General features: G+C 39.4%; 1 protein-coding gene across 4 annotated transcripts in view; it reads right to left on the reverse strand.

Annotated features, from left to right (window-relative positions):
* TMEM245 (transmembrane protein 245) overlaps window positions 1–24,769 on the reverse strand; it is a 101,787-nt gene that overhangs the window by 17,447 nt on the left and 59,571 nt on the right. For all 4 annotated transcript variants that reach the window (XM_017949661.1, XM_017949660.1, XM_021927290.1 and 1 more), the window contains 5 exons: window positions 22,239–22,370; window positions 14,896–15,018; window positions 14,608–14,753; window positions 2,327–2,427; window positions 496–670 (listed from right to left, as the gene is read on the reverse strand). In XM_017949661.1, the coding sequence (XP_017805150.1) occupies window positions 496–670; window positions 2,327–2,427; window positions 14,608–14,753; window positions 14,896–15,018; window positions 22,239–22,370 (677 nt within the window). The remainder of the gene's footprint in view (window positions 1–495; window positions 671–2,326; window positions 2,428–14,607; window positions 14,754–14,895; window positions 15,019–22,238; window positions 22,371–24,769) is intronic.

Raw genomic sequence — 24,769 nt, forward strand, 5'->3', positions numbered from 1 at the left:
AGACAAAATTATTCACAATTTGGTTTTAACCCAGGACATCATATATTAATATGATAAATAATACATATGTAATAATAAAATATTGGCAGGGCATGGTGGTTCATTCCCATAATCCTAGTGCCTTGGGGAGTTCAAGGCAGGAGGATTGCTTGAGCCCAGGAGTTCAAGGTTCAAGGCTGCAACGAGCCATGACTGCACCCTGCACTCCAGCTGTCTGGGTGAGATACTGTCTCAAAAAAAAAAAAGTTGCTCTGGAACTTTCAGGCAACAACCACCAAAAAAAAAAAAACACCCCAAAATATCATGCCTTGTAAACAATATTATTTTAAATGAAAATTTCATTGTATCAGTGGGAACACAAAAGGCTATTTCACTGAAAACTCCTACTACCAGTTCTTTTGTATACCCGAGAGGAAAAAATCCTTCTTTAAAAAAAAACAACAGAAATGCCTGGAGGATTCACTAATAACTTAAGAAATTCTGTGGCTTACTTACCCTGATATGTCAGAGTAGATTGCAGTATCTACAAAGTATGTTGGCAAGAGATGAAAAATCAACAGTAAAATGGCCTTGCATCCTAACCCTTGTGTCAGCCACAGGTCGAGAACTGCAGGTACTGCTGCCCAGTATGTCCCCAAGAATGGCACTGCTCCAAGGATTGCTGCTAACGCTGAAAAAAGAGTAAAAGAAAAGCAACTTAACATCATCAGCAAAACACTAACAAAGCAAAAGAATCGAAGCCGTAGCTCCTCCTCCTCAACAATTTCCAACAAAACAAGTTAAATACTCACAAACTCAAATATTAGGGAAATGATATGCCCTATCTAACCGAATTTTCTAGCTAAGTAAAGGCTCAGTATCTTAAAACGTGATACTAAAAATCTTTCCAAGTCTGTGTCTTATTTATGGATCTCTTCTTAAGCAATAGAATTTGAGGGTTCTGGAGTTGTTACTCTCAATCAATAGTTAATATACGGTCCTATAAATATACCTACAGAACATGTGTCAAAACTTATACTGAATCCAAAGCCCAATCAGAAATTACTTTCTAAACCTCAGCATATTCTTTACTTTGCTTCTTTGTAATAAAAATAAACAGAAAAAATCCTGAGATGAAGGACCCTGCTTCAAGGTCATTCCCGTTCAGAGCAGTTATGTTCAAGCGCTCTTCCTCCATCTGGCTTCTCTCCAGGTTAAGAGTAAAGCAGATGTAGCTTCTAGTTCTGGTCCTACCAGAAGCCAGGTATGTGACCTTGGAAAACTGGTCTCTCATCTATATGAAAAGTCTACCACTCCACCTCACAAGGTGCTTGCAGGCCAGAGGGTAGGTTTGTGAACATCACAGTAGGGAAGAACGTGAATGAACTTGAAAATGTAGAAGGAAGCACAGACAAATGGGGGAAGAGGGAGATAGTGGTAGAGGCAAATGTGGAAGGCAGAGATATTTAGGAAAACAAGCAGCCATAGAAATAAAGGAAGGAGAAGTAGAAGAACCACCACAACAGATCTTAAGAGGTATGGAGGCAGCTTATGTGCCCTCAGAAGCATTCATCTTGCCCTGGGATGTAATCCCTCATGGACAATGCTATTTGACAACACATTGCTCCCTGCCAATCAGTTCAATTCAAACATTACTGAGAGTCAATTATGTCCTACATGTTATGCCAAGTGCTAGAACATTCATTCATTTAACAAACATTTAGGGCAACTGATACGGGTTTGGATCTGTGTCCCCATCAAAATTCCATGTCAAATTGTAATCCCCAATGTTGGAGGTAAAACCTGGTAGGAGGTGACTGGATCATGGGGGGCAGATTTCACCCCTAGGTGCTGTTCTCATGATAGTGAGTGAGTGAGTGAGTTATCATGAGTCTGGTTGTTTAAAACTGTGTAGCACCTTTCCCCTCTCTTCCTCCTGCTCCAGTCATGTAAGACATGCCTGCTTCCCCCTCACCTTCCACCACGATTATGTTTCCTGAGGCCTCCCCCAAAGCAGGAGCCACTATGCTTCCTGTACAGCCTGCAGAACTGTGAGCCAATTAAACCTCTTCTTTATAAATTACCTAATCTCAGATATTTCTTCATAGCAGTGACAGAACAGACTAATAGCAATTTTTACTATGTGCTGGGTATGGTTCTAGCTGCTGGGGATACAGCAACAAACACATTATAAATCATATTTCTGTTCCTAATGTGGACTAGATTCGATCTCAAGCCAAAAAATTTAGTTTTTTAAACTTGAGGAAGTAGACATTTCCTAGACGTATGTAAAATGGCTTAACTTTCCTTAAACAGAGAACAGTGGAAGGTGTAATATGGTTGTTACCTGATGGTATGAAGACAATATTGATGCCAAATATAGTATGAGTCAGCCAGGTGTACAATCCATAGAAGCCAGCCATTTTGAGGGAAGCATCAAATACCCCTCTGGAATGCCCAAAGATAAAAAGAAAGAGTAAATAAACACAGTGTCATATGATTCAGAAAAATCACGTGGCCACTTGATTCCAAATCAAGTAATAGCGTTAGTTTTTGTGCTGGCCTGAGAATGCTGTTTTCATTTTATTTCAAAGAAACATAAACACCTTATTTTAAATACATTTACTAAGTCATTCTTCATGTAATATGAAATATGTTTTATTTGGAAATATATTTACTAACTATTCCTTAAATTTCTGATGGAAAAAATAACTGAAACACCTTAAAATACCCTATTCTCTGAAATAATTCATCAACTTTTCACTCTGAAGCAGATATTTCACCACCAAAACAAATGGAAAGAAAATCAAGTGTGAATAACATGTTTCCAGGAATACAGTTTAAACTCTAAGAAACCCAGGCTCTGGCCAGTCCTCCCCTTTTGGAAACAGCCAGTAACGGACAGTGTAACTTGTATTTCACCATCTTTCTTTTATTTAACAAAACCTTCCTACGTTTCTTAAACTATGCAACTAAGCCTACAAAGTAACATCTCTTACAAATTCTATCAAAGAATGCAGGTCATTGGGAGAGAATTTATGGGAAAAAAAAAAGATTCCTAACTCCAGAGTAAAATTAGAGAGAAAAATACAAGAGAGATAAAAACAGACACATATATTTGGTGACTAATACAGGAATTCAGTACATGAAAATCTGCAATGTCAGGTGCTCTGTGTTTTTCAGTTGGAAGATTAGTAAGGCAGGACTGTAAGGAGGGGAAATAAGGAACTGTTCAGAGAGCACAAAGGCAGCAACCTGTAAGTAATCTCAAGGCAGCACAAAATCATAAAAACCTGGACTCTATGGGGTGGTGCAGAGGGGTGCAGGGAAAGCACCCTCATACGTTCACCACAGAAGAAAAGCTGTAGTTGAAAAAGAAGACGTTAGCAGCAAAGGAGACCTTGTACATGCAAAAGGAAACACCAAGCTTTTCTAAAGCATCCCAAAAGAGGTATACTGTTAGGAGCAAAGTCAAGCCCTGTAATCTAGTGATTCAGTCATTTAGTAGGGTTCTGAGACATGGATCCAGTGGCAGAATGGCTCCCCAATTATAAAATCTGCTTTGTCATCCTGACCAATAGCTTTCACTAGACAATGTCATAAAGGTGCCATATGACTCTGCAACAAGAACCCAGAATAAAGTGGTATCAAAAATACCAAAAGGAAGGGAAAGACCCCAAAGAAAATACCAAGGATCTGCTCAACAACTAAACAGAGAGGACAGAGCAAAAAGAAAATAACAGAGCTTCAGGTTTTAAACCTGAGGGGGAAATAATAGCAGTGTCTCAAAGACATGGAGAAGGCCAGAATGGAAGAAGCATGGAAGAAAAGGGGAGTTTGTTTAGTAAGGGCAACAGGAACTCAAAAAGGATGATGAAAATACCATAGAGGCAGCTGAAATAAGAGACAAGGCTTAATAGAAAATTCAGAACAAGACATCTGAGACGCACCAGAATAATTATAGAAGAGTATAGGACATCCTAAAGGGGCAAGTGGAGAGAAAATAGGGCAACAGGTTGTGTTTTCATAAAGGACCTAAAGACAAAGAAATAACAGCCAGAGAGGTAATGAAATCATTTCTGTAGTAGGAGGAAAATCACTAGAGTGCAGTATTCCCGGAGACCAAGGGAGAAGGTAGGTTTTGAGGGGGAGGGAATAATGACATCATCGACCACAGAGAAAAAGAAAGGAAAAAAGTATAGAATTTGTCTAGAACTAGGGAGGTCAGTGAGGAAAAGATAGAGCTATCATGATCCTTCCTTAACCTTATGTTATTTAAAAAATTTTAAGCCAAAAATAAGTTGACATCAAAGGTGCAACAGAATATTGCAACTCAATCACCCCTCTGGGTGGCAAGTAACCAAGGCTCAATCCAGTAAGGATCACGTGCAGAAAACAGCACAGTCTTCTTTCTTTCACCGCTGAGAATACTGGTTGCTGGTAATGTTCTCAAGGCAACTTTTAAATGCACTATATATTGTTTGCAGTTACTAAACATATTCATGTAACCTAGTGAGGGATGAGAAGACAATATATTCCCTTCTACCTCATTACTCGTGATCTGGCACACAAGAAGTTTTATAAATAAAACAGCAGAGAATAATCCTCTTACAATTTACCAGAAAACAGAATTTAACTCCCTCAAATTCCTAGCAACTTTTTCTTCTTTTTTGTATCAGCTTTATTAAACTATGATTTACAAATAATAAAACTCACCAATTTTAAGCATTCAATTCAGTAATTTGGACAAATATAAACATTCTATAACCATCATTACAATCAAGATGTAGAATATTTCCATCACCCCAAAAAGTTCCCTCATGCCCTTCTATAGTCAAACCCTTCCTAAACTCTGGCCTCTGACGGCCATTAGATATGCTGCCACTATAATTCTGCCTTCTCTAGAATCTCATGTAAACACAACCATACATTATACAGCTTTGTATTAAATTGTGGCAAAATATCCATGGCACAATATTTAGCATCTGAATCATTTTGAGTGTGCACTTCAATAGTGTTGAGTACATTCACGTTGTCATGTACTTTTGGTGTTTCTTTCACCTAGCATAATGCTTTTGAGCTTCACCAACATTGTTGAGTATGTCAGTAGTTTGTTCCTTTTTATTACTGAGTAGTATTCCATTATGCAGATCGACTAGAATTTGTTTATCCATTCATCAGTTGATGGGCATTTGAGGTGTTTCCAGTTTGGGGGTATTATGAATAATACTGCTATGAACATTTGTGTACAAGTCTTTGGGGACATATGCTTTCATTTCTCGTCTGTAAATACCTAGGAGTGGAGATACTGGGTCATATGGTATCTATTTAACTTTATAACGAATACTAGCTTTAATCTCTCAATTCAGAAAAAACTAAGAGTCCACGGACACCAACCCAGAAGCCACTGCCTCCTACCGCACCGTATATCTCCTCAAGGTATGAGGTTAAACCTCACAGTTTTATGTGAGTGGATGCTGGCAGGAAGAACAATTCAGCTCATGAAAAGCTAAATGACAATGCATCTGAAGCTCCTAGTAACTGACGTAGTGCACAGTGGATGCTCAATAAGCAGTGGCTATTAGTAGAAAATGTGGTGTGTGCACAAGGAAATATTATTCAGCACCCCCCTGAAAAAGGAGGAAATCCTGTCATTTGCGACAACGTGGATGATCCTGGAGGACACTATGGTAAGTTAAGTAAGCCAGGCGCAGCACAGATAGACAAATACTGCATCTGGAATGTAAGAGTTGAACTCACAGAAATAGAGAGTAGGATGTGGTTGCCAGGGGCTGAGAGATGGTCAAAGGGTACAAAGTTTCAGTTAGGATGAATAATTTCAGTCGATCTATTGTACAGCATGGTGACTACAGTTAATAATAGTGCACTGTATACTTTAAAACTGCTAAGAGTACATCTTAAATGTTCTCACAACAAAAATGGTGTGTGAAGTAATGAATATATGAATTAGCTTGATTTAACCATTTCACAATGTAACATTATATTACAAACTATAAATATATAGCATTTTTATTTGTTGCCTGGCTGGTTGCGGTAGTTCACATCTGTAATCCTAACACTGTCAGAGGCCAAAGCAGGTGGATGGCTTGAGTCCAGGAGTTCAAGACCAACCTGGGCAACAGGTGAAACCCCATCTCTAGTATAACTACAAAAAATTAGCCAGGCATAGTGTGTGCCATTAGTTATATGCCAGATGAAGTTTTATTTGACTTTGGGAGTAAATTATTCCTAGCAATCTCTGAATTTTGGGTTCCATAGAACCTTGGAATTCAGTGATAATTATATGCCCAGTATTATAGGTTATTTCACCTTACAATTTAAAATAACCAAACTAAAACTTTTTGGTATGCTACCTGCATGTGCACAGCACATAACTGTGCTTGGCATGTAGTGGGCTGTGTTAGTTTCCTGTTGCAGCTGTAATAAATTACCCTAAACTCAGCTGGCTTAAAACATACTTTTTATCTTATAATTCAGGTCAGAAGTCCCAAAACCAAGATGCCACATTCTTTCTGGAGGATTTAAGGGAGAATCTGTTTTCTCTTCTTTTTCAGTAGTTTTTTTTTTTTAGGCTAGCCAAGTAAAGCAGTGAGAGTTGAGAGGCAACAGAGCAATGTGTAACTGGTTGTGATCATTTAGTTGTAAATACAACCACACTTGGACTAGCCTTTTCCAGTTTTTAAAGGCTGCCTTCATTCCTTGGCTCAAGGCCCCATCTTCCATCTTTCAGATTAGTAGTGTGGCATCCTCCAATCTCTCTCCATCTCTCAGCTCTGCTTCTGTCCACGTGTCTCCTTCATTCTGACTCTCCTGCCTTTGTTTTCTAATAAAATTTTTTTATTGAGATGAAGCTTATATAACATAAATTCCATCATTTTAATGTATACAATTCAGTGGTTTTTATTATACTCATAATTTGTGCAACTATCACCATTAATTCTAGAACTTCCTCCCTCTTATAAGGACTTTTTCTAAACTTGTTTTTCTTCTTTCATTAATAATAAAGGTATAGCTGATAATTTTTATTTGAGACTGGGTGTCAATCTGTCGCCTAGGCTTGAGTGCAGTGGTGCAATCTTGGCTCATTGCAACCTCCACCTCCCAGGCTCAAGTGATCCTCCCATCTCAGCCTCCCAAGTAGCTGGGACTACAGGTGCACACACAACCCCCTACGTGCCAACCACTGTTACATGCTGTGCACACACAAGTTTTGGTTTGGTTATTTTAAATAACCTATAATACTGGGCATATAATTATCATTCATCTCTAGGGTTCTTTGGAACCTAAATTTCAGAGACTGCTAGGAATAATTTACTCCCAAAGTCAAATAAAACGTCATCTGGCATATAACTAATGGCAAGCACCATATAGTTTGAATGGGCTACCAGAAATCATTAATCAATGCAAGAATATTACTTACAATCATACCACTGAAAGATCATTTCCCCATTTCATTCATTCATTGGTTGACATCAACCAGTTAGTCAACATTTTTTGCATACTCAAATTCAATAAGCACTTCCCTGTCTTATTATCTATGAAAGACATTATGATACAGTTCATCAACTCTCTTGCAAAAATCACGATAGACGTGGGCTTCTGGCATTCCATAAAGGTGACCGTGTATGACTTATGCTGTGTGAATCCACGGTGCCAATGGTCATTACCCTTCCCTTTGTAACTGCTCACAACCATGTGGTCAAGCACTTACTGCAGAAATTGACAGAACACTTACATCAAGTTAACCAGTCTAATATTTATGGAATATATAGGCTTCTTCCACCTTTATGTCTCAAAAAATATCTGCCTGTTCTTGGTTTTCTGGGACCTTTTTCTTCAGTGATTCTTCAAAGATTATTGACAGTTGTTCTTTAATTTTACTCCAAGCTCTCCTAGCACTCAGTAGTTGATGAGAATCAAATTCAAAGACTCTGGAGGTTCTTTTCCTCCCTCCTTTTGGTAGCTCAGGTGCACCTAATTTAGCTCAATGGAAGAAGAGACTGACACACCAGCCACTGAGCTGGAGGCACCGCTTTCTAACAAGGCCTATTCCCTACTCATAGACCTCCCATTACTACATAGTCTTAGAGATGTTCTCCTGCCCCATACTATATATAGACTATTACAGGGCAGGATTCCTGTCTATTGGAAGGCAGGCCATCATGCATCCAATCCAGCTATGCCCCACCTAAGCACACCTCTCTGTGGAATAAAAGTTCCAAGAGAGGCAGGATCAGCTTTTTCTCAGCTAGGATTTTCCCCTAATAAAGCCTGTTGTATATTTATACCGTATGGCACTAAAAGTGTGAATATTCATGCCTCCTTTCCACAACTATATATAATAATAACTCCTCTGCACCAGGAGCTTGAATTGACTTCAAATGATTGTTTACAATGTTAACTCTTCCTAACCAGCTCTTGATCTTCATCCTTTATAAACTCTAGGATGAAACTTACTTTTTCACACATTTCCTGACACTTAACTTTAGCTCTCAACCCTCTCTTTTCTGACAAACCAGATTGTGCTTGCTACTTTTCTAAACTAAGAAAAAAATAACAAGACAATTCAGGATTTAATCAGATGACCTAGTTTTAATGGAATGATATTTGAAGCAAGGAGTGGGATGGGGAGAGTAACAAGCCAGTCCAGAGAAGCTCTGTGAACTCAGTGTACACAGGGCCTTAGACCACAGCTGAGTAGGAATTACCTAAGGAAGAAGAAAAATAATGAAGAAAAGGAGAAGTGAAGAGTTCAAAGTGAAATTCTGCCTCCTCCACATTTCCTTACAGTGGTTCCACCCTCTTTTCTAAAGGATTGTCATTTCTCTTCCCAGTATTCTAGCCTCACTGCAATATGGCATATCTCAAGTAGAAAGTGAGCTAGTGTGAGAGACCAGTCAGCTTTTAGAAACACAGCATATACAATTACCAGTGGGAAAAGTACTCCCCAGCTCCCTTGACAGCTCTCTACATATTTATGGGGTACATAATAATGCTTCAATACATATAATGTATAGTAATCCGATGGGTTAATTGGCATATCTATCATCTTGATCACTTATCATTTCGGTTTTTTGTTTGTTTTTTTTTTTTTGAGACAGAGTCTCACGCTGTCGCCCAGGCTGCAGTGCAGTGGCATGATCACAGCTCAATGCAATCTCCACCACCTGGGTTCAAGCAATTCTCCTTCCTCAGCCTCCCGAGTAGCTGGGACTACAGGCGCGTGCCACCACACCCAGCTAATTTTTGTATTTTTAGTTGAGATGGGGTTTCTTCATGTTGGCCAGGCTGGTCTTGAACTCCTGACCTTAGGTGATCTGCCCACCTTGGCCTCCCAAAGTGCTGGGATTTGAGGTGTGAACCACCGTATCTGGCCTCATTTCTTTTGTTGGGAGCATTCCGTATCTTCCTTCTAGCTACTTGAAACTATATAATTTATTGTTGTTAACTACAGTCATTCTACAGTGCTGTAGTACATTATAACTTATTCCTTCTAAGTTTTGTATCCTTTTTTTTTTTGTATCCTTTAACACATCTCTCTCTACCCACCCCTTCCCAGCCCCAACCTCCCTTGAGATGTCACATCTTCCCTTTCTTGATTCATTTGCCCTGGAAACCCAGCTCCACAGGGTGTCATATAGCAACCTGGCTGACATTAAATTTCCAGCATGAGGGGAACGGCCACACTGTGCATTCAGCCCTAGAGAGCTGCTGAGGGGCACAGGGGATGAGCTGCTTATGTGGAATTCTTCCATTCTCACCCTCCAAAATAGTGGTGAAACAGAGAAACATAGAATGACAGCATCACACTAGATCATCTGGAGGCTATGGCAGTAGTAAATATTAATTCAATATTTTTATACAGTAATACATGGTTTTGTGTCCTTGACAATGCCTAGTGATTGTGCACACTTACTCTAATGCTAACTAAAAAAATAACAAGGGGTTGTTTCAATTACATAGGCAAATAGTAAACATGTAACTCAAAACTAGTTCCATTATAAGCCCATTAAAATGAATTTAGTAGTTTTCAAAGCATCACAATGAGAAACTAAAAGAAACATTTTTAAGGTAATTTACCTTGGAAACTTAAGTTTATGAGATTCTTTCATCAAGTAGGTTAAGCATACCTTTACTGTCTTGATTATTATTTAAGAACTCCAGCTAATTTAACTTCCCCAAATAGGCGTAAGAGATTTCTGTTTCTCTATTCCAGTGTTGGGAAAGATTTCTTCAAATAAATGAAAATACATTTTCTTACAGCTTTACATTCTTCCTTACACATTTAAATATTGTTTATACTCTAAAATCAATGAGAATTTGTAATAAATATTTCATTTGCTCAAAGCAAAAAATGGAAACACTGATTCACCAAATGATCAACGCTCACTTTTTTTAATCCAAACACTTTTATTTCTCCAAAATTGGGAGGTACCAGTGGGAAGCATGTTCACTTTCCAAATGAGAATTGCATGGCATACACATTCTCTTATCTAATTCATCAGGACGCCCACCCACTGGCACTGAAAAGCTGTAATCCCAGCAAGCAAGAGCCATACCCGTGTGCATGCACTCATGTGAAAATATCACACACACTAAATTGCATTGAGGCCGTGACAACATGCAACTTAGTAATGTGCAATATCTCCACCAGAGCAAGCAGAATGGGAGCATCAGGGAAGAAGGGTGTGATGTATACATTCAGGAGACAACATGCTGCTAAAGAGAGGAAAATGGTCTGGGGATAAAGGATGCATGCCACTGACTCAAAACTTCATGAAATGAAAACCCAACTGCAAATGTATTCAACTGAGAAGAATACTTATTCAGAATCAAAATAATGAGTAATGTTCAAAACTTCAATGAGATAGTGATCATAAAGAAGCCACATACTTCAGAAGGCAAAGCTTCACGAGCAGACACTTTCACTGTCTGGTCATGCAATTAACACCCAATTTCAATTCCACTTTTGACTTATTCACAGATCATAAAAATGAATGTAATGATTTCCACTTAGCTGCAACATAGATGATGATTAATGACTGATGCTTATAAAAGTTGGTATCACTGATATTTGTAGGCTAAACTGCACTTTGAGGACATTACAGTATTTTCAGAGTCATTTATAAATTATAAATCATAACCACTTATTTTTCCCTCAAAATCTTTTTCCATGAAGAAACATATTGCCTCTTGAAAACAAACCTTCAGGATGAAAAATCCAACAGGAGCTCTTAGAGAACTCACTACCATCTTCTCCACAGGAGAAAGCTCTTCAGAGGAATCTCTATAAAACCTGTACCTTTCAAGTCTTGAATTTGCGCCAGTAAAGAAACAGCCCTAGGAACTTAAATTACAAAAAAAAATCACCTTGAATTACAGTCTTAAAATTATATAACTTGATATAGCTTTGGTTAGAAAAATGGCTCAGGCCATAACCCATTTAGTCTGTACCATATTTATCAGATTCATAAAAATCTATCAATTCTGAGAACCACTCGACTATAGTTCTGGTACCAAAGGTTGTTAAAATTTTTTCTGTATTTAAAATAAGGTGATAATAAAACAAATGGTTTTTAAATTCCAGTATACTATGGAACCAAGACATGAGCTACTGTTATAATACATAATTAGTATGTGCACTCCCAAGAAGGTAAGTCAAATCTAATTTGTAAAAGACCGATTTCCTCATATCCCTGTAGATGACAGCACTCTTTCTAATCTCAAATTCTCTCCTGAGCCAAAGACCTGAATTTCTAAGTGCCACCCTCTTATATCCACAAATATAAGTCATGATCTTCCCTAACCAGCTCCTCTTGAAAGAAGGCATCATGGTGTAACAGAATATGTGCTTTCAATCAGCTGAACCTAGGTGTGACTAACAGCTTTACTTACCACTGACTGGCAAACACAACATCTAGGAATTAAGTTTAAAACAAAAAAGGTGGCATATTTGGTAAGAAAAAAAGTGACAGACATTTAGAGGATGGTCTGCTCTAAGAAAGCAGAACAACAGAAAATTCAAAACTGTGATGTGAAAATAGAAATATTTTTCTAAGAATAAGAGTCAGTAACAATGAAGGTTACTTGAGGAAAATGGAAGCATCATCTTTCCTGAAGTTCTTTATGAACAAGGTAGATATTTTTCTGCAAAGCTTGGCTTAAGCCACACTGACTGGAGAATTCCTACCAGCCTTTGATATGGCTGCTCCAACAGCTTTATCCTATTGGGAAGATAAAAGATTAGCTTTCCTTTTTGGTAGAGCATTTGCAAAAGCTTTTTTGAGTCAGAAAGATCCTAGATAAACAAAGATAATCTATTGCTAGAATTTTCATCATTTCATTTATTCAGTAAAGATGATAGTCAATGGTCATATAGGACTTAGGAGGGAAGCTATAGCCGGTACTTCCTTCAAAACAGCTTCACCCCAAATGCTGTTACACTGGATAATATACTCCGAAATCTGGAATCTTTACAGATGGCCCCCATGTGGATACCTGAGGGCACTATATAGGTGTTAAGAGCATTTTTTTTTAATCCCACTTGATAGCCAATCGCACAAACAAGGTATTGGTGAAGACCTTATCCAGGCCTTGCTAGTAGGAAAAGGGGAGAGAACTTAGCAAAAGTTATACAGAAATCATATTTTAGGAGCATGCATCCTGTTTGAATGTTAACTGAAGGTTTTCTAACAATCAAAGTGGGATTCTCACTAGCTATTACATGAACACAGTGAAAAAATAAACCAAGATCAATAAGATACAATTATCAGAGAAAAAAAAGAAATCAAGATTTCTGTGGAAGACTAGTTCCAGACAATGGTATTTATTAAAAGTATGTGGAGACAGAAATGCCAGCCAAAGATTCACTATTCAAGAGACACTTAAGACTACCTGGTTAACAACATATTAGAAAAAGGAGCTCTAATGGACAATAGGAGGGTTTAATTTGAGATGTATGCATAAGAAGTAAAAATGTAGTTGAGTCTTGTTAATGAGCAATGAGAACAGGGGTTGGAAGAGGGGCTGAGAGAGGCCTGCTCTGCAAAAGGGCCCTCCCTACCAGAAATGATGAAGAGGAAAAGATAAAGGAAGTCAAGAGCCAATGACCTGGAAAGAGCTTATAGGGAGTTGAAAAGTTGAAGTTCATTCAGAAACCAAGCCTGTAAATACATGGATGCCAGAAGTCATAATGAAAGTTTCTGGCCAGAACCTCCAGTGCATACAGAGCCTATAACTTAAGAGATAAACAACGATTCTGCATTTCCAGTATCCAACCTACCCCTCGCGGAGGGCACAGCTTGGCTTTAGGACAGAGGAGAAACAGGAACGCCACCTACTCTCCTTCTGGAGCAAAGCTAGAAATCCTGACAGCAGAGGGTTCTGAAAGAAGTTGGAGATGGGGGTGGTGGAAGCGGGGGTTCTCTTAAGCAAGTGACATGATGCTAAGAGCTAGTCTAAGATCCTGCTGATGGAAAGCTGATGGAGATAGACCATTACATCTTTGTAAATCACAGGTTTGAGAGAAGGTTATCAAAACTGCTTTGAATTGTTAAATTTTGTTTTGTTTTTGAGACAGAGTCTTACTCTGTTGCCTAGGCTGCAGTGCAGTGGTGTGACCAAGTTCACTGCAGTCTCCATCTTCCAAGCTCAAGCAATCCTACCACCTCAGCCTCTTAAGTAGCTGGGACTACAGATGCACACCACTATGCCTGGCTAATCTTTTTTATTTTTAGTAGAGACAAGGTCTCACTATGCTGCCCAGGTTGTCTCAAATTCCTGAGCTCCAGCAATCCTCCTGCCTTGGCCTCCCAAAGTGCTGGAATTACAGGTGTGAGCCACCACACCTGGTCTGTTTTTTTGTTTTTTAAGAAACAGGGTCTTGGCCGGGCATGGTGGCTCATGCCTGTAATCCCAGAATTTTGGGAGGCCGAGGTGGGCAGATCACTTAAGGTTAGGAGTTTGAGACCAGCCTGGCCAACATGGTGAAACCGAGTCTCTACTAAAAATACAAAAATTAACCGGGTGTGGTGGTGCACACCTGTAGTCCCAGCTACTTGGGAGGCTGAGGCAGGAGAATCACTTGAACTCTGGAGGCAGAGACTGCACTGAGCCAAGATCACACCACTGCAATCTATCTCCAAAAAACAAAGAAAACAGGATCTAGCTCTGTCACCAAGGCTGGAGCGCAGTGGCGTGATTACAACTCACTGTAACCTCAAGTTCCTCAAGCAAGCCTCCAGCCTCAGCCTCCCAAGTAGCTGGGGTTACAGCTGCATGCCACCAAGCCCAGACAATTTTTAAAATTTTTTTTATAGAGACAGGGTCTCACTATGTTGTCCAGACTGATCTCAGACTCCTCGCCTCAAGCAATCCTCCTGCCTCAAGCAATCTGAGTGGCATAAGCCACTGTACCCGGCCTGAATCTTTTTCTTATTAACAACTGCACTGTGCATATTTATCCTCTCAAAATGAGATGAAAACCTTGAAAATACCAGAGTCCAGAGTTTAGCACTGAATGTTATCAGGATGCTCACGACAAAAAACAGGCTTATCATGGAAAAAAAATTCTGGGAGAAATAAGAATAGCATAAACCTTATCCCTACCTGATAGCTTCTTCCACAGACTGGCCAATAATATTAGAAGAAGGACCTGGCTGAGATAGTGGAGTCAGGCTTATCACCCACTTCACTGGCTTGTAGTACTCATCACTGGAACTTAATAGATAAAATAGTGTGGTCAGGAAAATTATCTGCAAAACAAAGGACAATATCTCCTAAAAAAAATCGTATTTGGAAACTATAGGAAGACAGACATCTGTAATTGCAAATGAAATCAGAAATATGCTTTAACAAGGAAGGAAATGTGAGGTGTACTTATCTATGTGGACATACCAGAGAAAGTACAAAATTGAGAAGGGCTGTCCCGCTGTAGAAGAGGATGGTCAAGAGTGTAGTGACAGTGGTGAAGAGCAGGCTCACATTCCGGCTCATAACGATCCACAGAGACTCCAAGATCTGGCGAGGAGGAAAAGCTGGATATCAGAACCAATCCTCATGAAAAAAGTTTCTACAGCCATCTAGTGTGCTTTTAATACAGTGTTTTAGTAAAATGAACTGAAAAGCTAAGAACTGAGGATTACTTCAAATGAAAAATTAAAAAATAAACCAAAAACAGTTGTATAATCAATAGTAAAGAAAATGGTGAATCTACACCAAATAATATAGACAGCCATTAAAAACATCACTGTTATAACATGGTAAAATATTTTACAATAAAATGCTAAATTTAAAAAACTGGATTAAAAATTTTTATATATAATTGGTGGGGCATGGTGGCTCATACCTGTAATCCCAGCAATTTGGGAGGCTGAGGCAGGTGATCACCTTAGGTCAGGAGTTCCAGACCAGTCTGACCAACATGGTAAAACCCTGTCTCTACTAAAAATACAAAATTAGCCAAGTGTGGTGTGGCGCATGCTTGTAATCTCAGCTACTTGGGAGGCTGAGGCAGGATAATCGCTTAAACCCAGATGGCAGTGGTTGCAGTGAGCCGACATCCTGCCATTGCACTCTAGCCTGGGCAGCAAGAACAAAACACTGTCTCAAAATAAATAAATAAATAAATAAATAAATAAATAAATAAATAAATAAAACACACACACATATACATACATACATATATATATCATTGTAGGCCGGGCGCGGTGGCTCAAGCCTGTAATCCCAGCACTTTGGGAGGCCGAGACGGGCGGATCACGAGGTCAGGGGATCGAGACTATCCTAGCTAACACGGTGAAACCCCGTCTCCAGTAAAAAAAAAAAAAAAAAACTAGCCGGGCGTGGTGGCGGACGCCTGTAGTCCCAGCTACTCTGGAGGCTGAGGCAGGAGAATGGCGTGAACCTGGGAGGCGGAGCTTGCAGTGAGCTGAGATCCGGCCACTGCACTCCAGCCTGGGTGACAGAGCGAGACTCCATCTCAAAAAAAAAATATATATATATATATATATATATATATCTATATATCATTGTAGCTATGTAAAAATGGCAAGCAGAGAAAAAATATAGTCATGCATCACTTAATGATGGAGATACATTCTGAGAAATGTGTCATTAGGCGATTTCACCCTGCAAACGTCATAAAGTGTACTGATACAAACCTAAATGGTAAAGCCTGGCACACATATAGGCTATGAGATACAACCTACTACTCCTAAACTATAAACCTTTGTAGCATGTTACTGTACTGAATACCACATGCGACCACAATACAGGTATTTGTATATCTAAACATGTAAAAGGTACAGTAAAAATACAGTACTATAAATCTTATGGGACCATGATTGCATTATGTGACCCATCATTAACAGAGACATTATTATGTGACACATGTCATGACTTTACCTCCAGGGGAATATGCTAGAGTACAACCTGTGGTGATATTTATCTTGTAGGATCCTAAGTGCAGGCCATGAAATTCCAGTATTTGCTTTACTGGCTGCCTGGCGCCCACCCTTGCCATTTCCAACTTAGAGCTATCTACAAATATAAAAAGCATCACCTCAATGACTTCATTAAATCACAAGAAAAGCAATCAACAGACAGGGACAAGAGCAGTGCTCTGAGGCCAAAAATCTTTCCTGAGACAGGCAATGACCAGTATATTGAGGTCTACTGAATTCAGCTGATTTGTCACCTACACATTCACTAGAACCAGATATCATGAGGAAGGTTTCTCATAGATGTTAAATATTAATAAAGGAGAGGTACAATATTTATAGTATACCTGCATGTTTCATTTACGATCTCAAATCCCCTTATTATAATATCTGTTCCATTCTTCCCAAGTGGACTATCCTTCCTCTTAATGAAAAATACAAAAGCAAAATGACCAGAAAAACACCCCCCATTACCATTTCTAAAATGCTTCCACAGACCTCCCAACAATGCCATGAGTGAAGAAATGTGGATGATATTATCTCTATTTTATAGATACATAATTTGAAGTTCCCAAATTTTTTTAAAAACTTGCCTAAGGGCACAAAGCTAGTAAGTAGAACTAGAGCTTAGAGCTTATATGCTGTGGGGCAGAACTCACAACATCTGATTTTTGTTTTGGTGCCCTTCCCAAAACAGCAGTTCTGGTTTTTGTCATATGTCCATCTGTTCTATGAAAAGTCCTCTCCATTCCTTTCCTACTTCAGATGTACCATTTATAAAGGCATACTTTGTTGCCCTTGGCATTTCTTGCAAACCTCAGCTCAGTTTCCTAAGAGAACTCTGGCAGGCTGGTTTCATTTACAAAAACTCCTTACATAAAACCTTGAAAATGCTTCACAATGCCCACAAAAATATGCAAGATTGACTAGTTGACCTCGTGGGATAAAGAATGAATGAACAATGCCATCAGTTCCAAGAAACAAGCCAACAATGCCTTTACTTGTGATTTGACAAGCATTCTTTTTGCAGCTTCAGTCATTTTGGAATTTTTATTTAAAAAAAAAAAAAGTTTCTGGGTTGCATTAAGAGAAAATACCTTGTGGTAATTCTTAAGAAATTAACTAAATACATTAATTTTAGACAGTCTCCAACAACAAAAAAGTAACCTTTCCTATTTGAAAGAAAGAAAGGGAATCAACTGGAGAAAACAGCGGAAAAAACATTTCTAGAATATTAACTAAACCCTTAAAGTAAAGTGGTTTTAATTTATATGGCAGGCTTAGGGAGGAGAAAATGGGTAAAGGCAGGCACAATACCAAGGCCCATGAAACTCTGAAAACAAAACAGATTTATGGAGACAAAATGTATTGCAACTCAGGTTGGGTGCCGTGGCTCACACCTGTAATCCCAGCACTTTGGGAGGCCAAGGTGAGCGGATCACTTGAAGCCAGGAGTTTGAGACCAGCCTGGCTAATATAGTGAAATCCCATCCCTACTAACAATACAAAAAAATTAGGTGAATGTGGTGGTCTGTAATACCAACTACTCAGGAGGCTAAGGCACAAAAATTTCTTGAACCCAGGAGGTGGAGGTTGCAGTGAGCTGAGATCATGCCACTGCGCTCCAGACTGGATGACAAAGCGAGTCTGTCTCTGGAAAAAGAAAAAAAAAAAAAAAAAAGGATCCTAACTCATAAGTAGAAAACATGAGCCACGTTTGATATCAGTTTAATCAACAATAGCAATGTAAGTACTGGAAGAACGTCACAAAGAGTTCATTATGAAACACATAAAAAGCTCAAGAGACTTACTGAACCAACTAAGCAATGTGGTCATGAAAGGTGGTCTCTACTGTGGATAAGAACTGACCAACAAGGCCTCACCATCTCCAGTGGCTCTGCAGTCCTTTACTATGAGTCCACCACTCACCAAACAACCGTTTGATTATTAATTTGATTTCCCAGTACTTATTAAGAGCCATCAGCCCATCTTCTTATGGAGCCAGTGAAGGAGATTCAAAGGCAACAGTTTAGAAAAACAGAGGAGGAACAGGACATTGCAGAGATGCAGAGGTCTAAATAAGGGAAAATGTCTCCCCTGGCAGAACTGAGCCACCTCTGTCTGCCTCAGAGAGTTGGGAGGGAGCCTGGAGACGATGGACCACGTGAGCTCTGCTATCTTTCTCTAGTTCCAATCTTTTTTATCTATCTATAAAGGAAGGGAGATGAGTCAGGTGACCTCAAAACACCATTTCAACTCAGCCACTGTATTTCTAAATACAAAAATAATTACTGGCTGAGCGGCTCATGTCTGTAATCCCAGCACTTTGGGAGGCCGAGGTGAAAGAATAGCTTGAGCTCACGAGTTCAAGACCAGCCTGTGCAACATAGCATGACCCCATCTCTGCAAAAAACTTAAAATTTAAAAATCAGCTGGGTGTGGTGGTGTATGCCTGTAGTCTCACCTACTCAGGGAGAAGGAGGAGGAGGATGAAGCAGGAGGATGGCTTGAGCCCAGGAGGTCGAGGATGCAGTAAGCCACAGTCAAATCACTGCACTACAGTCTAATGTGCTTCTCTTAGTTTAATTGAGGACCTAACACTGTACTAAATTCTAAGGTAGGGATATATGAGATTCCTTCTACCTCCAAAAACTTATAATCTAGTCCAGAAGATTGGGTATAAACACTAAAGTGTCAAAAATATGTTTAGGTATCAAAAGAGTGAAAACAATAAATGCAAAAGGAATCTGAATGTAGAGAAACCTCAATGTGTTCTGAAATACACTGCGAAGATTTCATGAACAAGACTGGCCTAAGCCAACTATTTACAACAATATCCAAAAAAAAAAAACTGACAAAACAAAGCAAATAAAAATATAAAGGTATGAGACTAAGAAATGTTGAGTTCTCTAGAGGATGAAATACAGTTTGAAAGATAACACAACATTACATATAAAGTCTGGCCTCTGGAGCCAAGGAAAGATGAACTGAATTTGAATATCAACTGCTATTTACCATGCTAACTATTTAACACCTCTGAGCCTTTTTTTGGTTATTAAAATGAAGGCAATTATACTAGTTTTGCAGAATCACTGGGAGAATTAAATTGGAAACTATTAAGCACCTAGCACAATATTTGACACAAAATATTTCATACAAAAACTACTAAATAATCATCTGTTCCCTGAACTGTCCATTACTCAATATTTAAATGTGTTTAGGGATACAGAAATTGTACTTTTCTTTTTGAGGGACTACACAGCAAAACTGTTATTTTAGTGTCAAAAACTGCCTCTTCTCTTTCCATAAGAATTTATAAAATTTAATTTTTCTTTATCATCTATCTTAGTATGATTTAACACTGTCACTTCATTCATCAGTAAGAGATGCTTAGGTCAGGCGCGGTGACTCACGCCTGTAATCCCAGCACTTTGGGAGGTCGAGGAGGGTGGATCACAAGGTCAGGAGATTGAGATCATCCTGGATAACACGGTGAAACCCTGTCCCTACTAAAAATACAAAAAATTAGCCGGGCATGCTGGCGGGTGCCTGTAGTTCCAGCTACTCAGGAGGCTGAGGCAGGAGAATGGCATGAACCCGGGAGGCGGAGCTTGCAGTGAGCCGAGATCGCGCTACTGCACTCCAGCCTCGGTGACGGAGCGAGACCCTGTCTCAAAAAAACAAACAAAACAAAAACCAGATGCTTTTAAATTCAATGACTACAGTCACAAAACAAAACAAAAAGGGATTCAGTAACTTTTAGTTAACACACCTGAATTTTGGGGGAAAGCAAACATTCAAAGGTATTATTAGATGATACACTATTTTGTGTATGCACTGGCATTAAAGAGCCAACTGGAAGGTCCAGGATACTGGATGGAACCTGCTGACTGACTAATGGGCTTTTCTATAGGCTGATCTGGCAGGGACCTTCCAGCTGCTTTTAGTGTTGCACTCTTAAAAAGGAACATACTGCCAGGGATCCCCAGACAGGTAACAAAAGAGAAAACAAAACAAACTTTAAAGAAACGTAGAGCAAAGAGAGAGCAGAAGACATTTTAAATATTTTATTAGTAATATTCTCAAATAAGTAAAAAAGGATGGTTCAGAAGAAAGAGCTGTTGGATATTACAAGTATGATAGCAGGAAAAATGAAAATTTCAATCACAGTTTCTTTTTTTGTTTTGTTTTGAGATGGAGTTTCGCTCTTGTTACCCAGGATGGAGTTCAATGACACACAATCTCAGCTCACCACACCCTCTGCCTCCCAGGTTCAAGTGACTCTCCTGCCTCAGCCTCCTGAGTAGCTGGGATTACGGGCATGCGCCATCACGCCAGACTAATTTTGTATTTTTAGTAGAGACGGGGTTTCTCCATGTTGGTTAGGCTGATCTTGAACTCCCAACCTCAGGTGATCTGCCAGCCTCGGCCTCCCAAAGTGCTGGGATTACAGGCATGAGCCACCGCGCCCACCCTCAATCACTGTTTCAAAGGCAAGTTGAAGCTATTTCTCAGGGGAAAAAGAAAACAAAGAGATAGAAAACAGAAAAGAGGCTTTCAAAATTAAGGAATCCATGTTAAAGGCCCAATATCTGATTAATAGCACTTCACCTTCCACATTAAGAAGGCAAAAGATAACATCTAAAACTGCAAAACAAAGAAAAGAGTAGCATAAACATTATTTTAGAAATTCAGAGGTAAATACCCAGGGAAAGCTAAAAGAATTGACAGTTGTTTGTAAAGAAAAAGATGGGAAATTGGGAGGCATACAACAGGGCACTGCTGCTTATTCAAATCTTTCAGCGTTATTGCCTTTTCAGTGATGGTCATGTATTATTTTGATAAAAATTAAATTTAGGCCAGGTGCGATGGCTCATGACTCTAATCCCAGCACTTTGGGAGGCCAAGGCAGGCAGATCACTTGAGGTCAGGAGTTCAAGACCAGTTTGGGTCAACACGGAGAAACCTGTATCTACAAAAATGCAAAAAAAAAAAAAAAAAAAGAAAAAATTAGCTGGGTGTGGTGGTGCACGCCTGTAATCCCAGCTACTCAGGAGGCTAAGGTAGGAGAATCGCTTGAACCTGGGAGGCGGAAGTTGAAGTAAGCTGAGATCACACTACTGCACTCCAGCCTAGGCAACAGAATGAGACTCCGTCTCAAAAAAAAATTAATTTTAAAAAGTTTAGTACAGCAAACCTCAATTTTTGTTCACTTGATGAAAGTCACAAGTTTTTGCACAAGAAAATTACTCTCTGTGAAATTCTATGTCCAAGACACCATACAAAATATGCTATGGAATGAGGAGGAGCAGTAGTTAGCACTTAGGAATGCTGCAAAGACTGCAGAGGTGATGGCGCACGGTGGGAGGTTAGGTGGGAAGGTAACAAGCTAAGCATTCAACACATCCCATCCCTCCAATGTAATTGGAACCATATTTCCATCTAGTCAAGGGTCTTCATACACCACAAAGGCAGGTCCCTCTCTAGTAGTCCAATTGGAGACATCCTGATCAGCCTAGAGGGAGGACGAGGATCCCTATCTGAGAATCTGGCAGCCCACAGCATCACTCAGGACTCAGCATCTCTCACTCTACAACCACAGGGGAAATACCAAGGGAGTGGTGACACCTGATGCCTGTGGCTTTTGAACATCATCCTAGTGCATTCAGAGTTCTCAAACATGTAAATGTCATGACGTTAAAAACAGGATAGATGAGGCCTCAAAATGCATACGGAAAACTTGGAATTAGAGTGTCTTTTATTTTGAACTTCAGCTTAACTATAAATACTATTTCTTACCGAAAGAAATGTCTCAATGTTCTCGTGAACAAAGGAAGCAATATCCTGCCAGTCCAGAATGTCTCCCAGCCAGCTATTCTGACGACTGACATGCAACTTCTGTCCTTTGTGCCTTCCAGAGTGTGTTACATTCTATGGAATAAAACAGTGCAGACATGAAATTCCCATCTTAATCTAAAGATCAAAAAGTATAAAAGTCACATTTTGCTTCAGGTCCCCTTAATCACTTCAGTAAGTACTCCAAGGAGAACTTTCCACTATTTAAGAAATCAGCTAAGAACTCCATTTAAAGACCTGAAATATAAAATGCTTTTGTTTATATTCTAGGTACCTTGGCTAAGTCTTGCTCCAGTGCTTCCCTCCTAAATACATTTGCAAACACATCTTACTCCTCAGTATCTAAAACAACACACTAAATAGCATTTACTTTTTTTTTTTTTTTTTTTTTTTTAGTTTTTAGGTCCTCTACCTTTCTCTTGATCTCCCATCTTTGCTTTTTCCTCCTTTCCTCATTTTTCTTTTTAATTTACCATACAAGATAAGCAAAACGAGGAGAGAAGAATATAACAAGCAAATGTAAGGCAGTAAATAGAATTTGTCTATCTAGAAGACATTGGCAGAGATACGAGAATAACTAACTTTGAAAGAGATAAGGGCCAGGTAGAATGGCTCACACCTGTAATCCTACCACTTTGGGAGGCTGAGGCAAGAGGATCACTTAAGCCTAAGAGTTCAAGACCAACCTGGGCAACACAGTGAGACCCTATCTTTACAAAAATTTAAAAATTAGACACGCATGATGGTAGGAATGTCGTCTTCTTTTTTTAGAGACAAGGTCTTGCTCGCCTTGTCACCAGGTTGGACTGGAGTGCAATGGTGCAGTCATAGCTCACTGCAGCCTCCAACTCCTGAGCTTCAGTGATCCTCCCACTTCAGTCTCCCCAAGTAGCTGGGACTATCGGCGCACACCACCACACCCAGCTAATTTTTTGTAGAGATGGGGTCTCACTACGTTGCCCAGGCTGGTCTGAAGCTTCAAGCCTCAAGTGATCTTCCCACCTCAGCCTCCCAAACAGCCAGGATTACAGACATGAGCCACCATGCCCAGCCAACAAATATGCTAGTTTGTACAAAGAACTTGAGCATCCCTGGATTTTGGTACCAGTGGGGTGTCTTAGGACCGATCATCCAGCACACTGGGGGACACACTGTACTTAACCGCTTAACAAACCCATGCTTATGAAACACTGACCTTCCTCTACTATAAAATAAAGCTCACGCGGTATGAGGGGTAATAAAAGCTATTTGTCTGTAAGCAGTCCCAGAGTTAGCAAAAGAAATAGATACACCTTTCTAATTATCTGGTTTTTCAGCAGATGAGATCAAATCTATGATACTCACCTAGATATTCCCTGGATATTTTTTCCCAAGTCTTTGAAATCTATAAAAACTAACAATCTTCCCTCAACTCATCCCAAAGCAAGAGTATGTAATCCCAAACAAGTCACTAAGGAACAAATTCAAATTTAAAATCAGCCCTCCTCCCCCTCTACCCTACATTAAGAGACTTACATATATACTTGCTCTCCTTACATCAACTCAGAATCATCACCACCAACTCTGCCCACTCTATACATAGCACAGCTCCTGCTAGCCCACAGGCCCTGCCAGAACTAGTGTATAGGATGGCCTGGGCAACATAGCAAAACCCCATCTCTACAAAAAATACAAAAAAATTCACCAGGCATGGTGGCATGCACCTGTAATCCCAGCTACCCAGAAGGCTGAGGCAGGAGGATCACTCGAGTCCAAGAGATGGAGGTTACAGTAAGCCAAGATCACACCACTGCACTCCAGCCTGGGTGACAAGAGTGAGACCCTGTCTCAAAAAATAATAATAATAAATAAAAATAAAAAGTAAAAGATCTCTAAGCTTTTAGATCCAGTTTCACTTCCTCAAAGAAAAGTTCTTAATGCCTACAGTTGTACTGTCTAAAACAGTAGCCAGTAGAAGCTAGCCACATGTGGCTACTGAGCACTTAAAATATGTCTAGCTCAAAAACTGAGACGTGCTGCTGGTATAAAATGCATGCTAGATTTCAAAGACAGTATGGAAAAAAAAGAATATACAAAATATCTTATTAAATTTTTTCTAATGATTATATATTAAAATAATAGTATTTGGGGTATACTGGATTAAATAAAGTATCACTGAAAAACTAAAACAGGTAAAATTTGTTTGAGTATAAGTACTAGAAAATCTAACATTACCTTATGTGGCTTGCATTACACTTCTCCCGCACAGAGCTGGTCTAGAGGATGAGATGTCCATGACAACAGACTGAGGATGGAATACTGATGCACCAGAGAGGTAGGCAGGTTCTGCCATGGAGACTAACCATCAACTCACACTGACTTTAGTGACCTGAGGCTTAAGGGTTTTGCTGTTTTAAAATTTCCATGAATGAAATCCCGCTGTGAATATAATCCTATCTAGTTGATGAGTCGATAAAAGGACTTTATTAGTTTAC

This window comes from Papio anubis, chromosome 13, assembly GCF_008728515.1.
Source record: "Papio anubis isolate 15944 chromosome 13, Panubis1.0, whole genome shotgun sequence".
Lineage (NCBI taxonomy): Eukaryota > Metazoa > Chordata > Mammalia > Primates > Cercopithecidae > Papio > Papio anubis.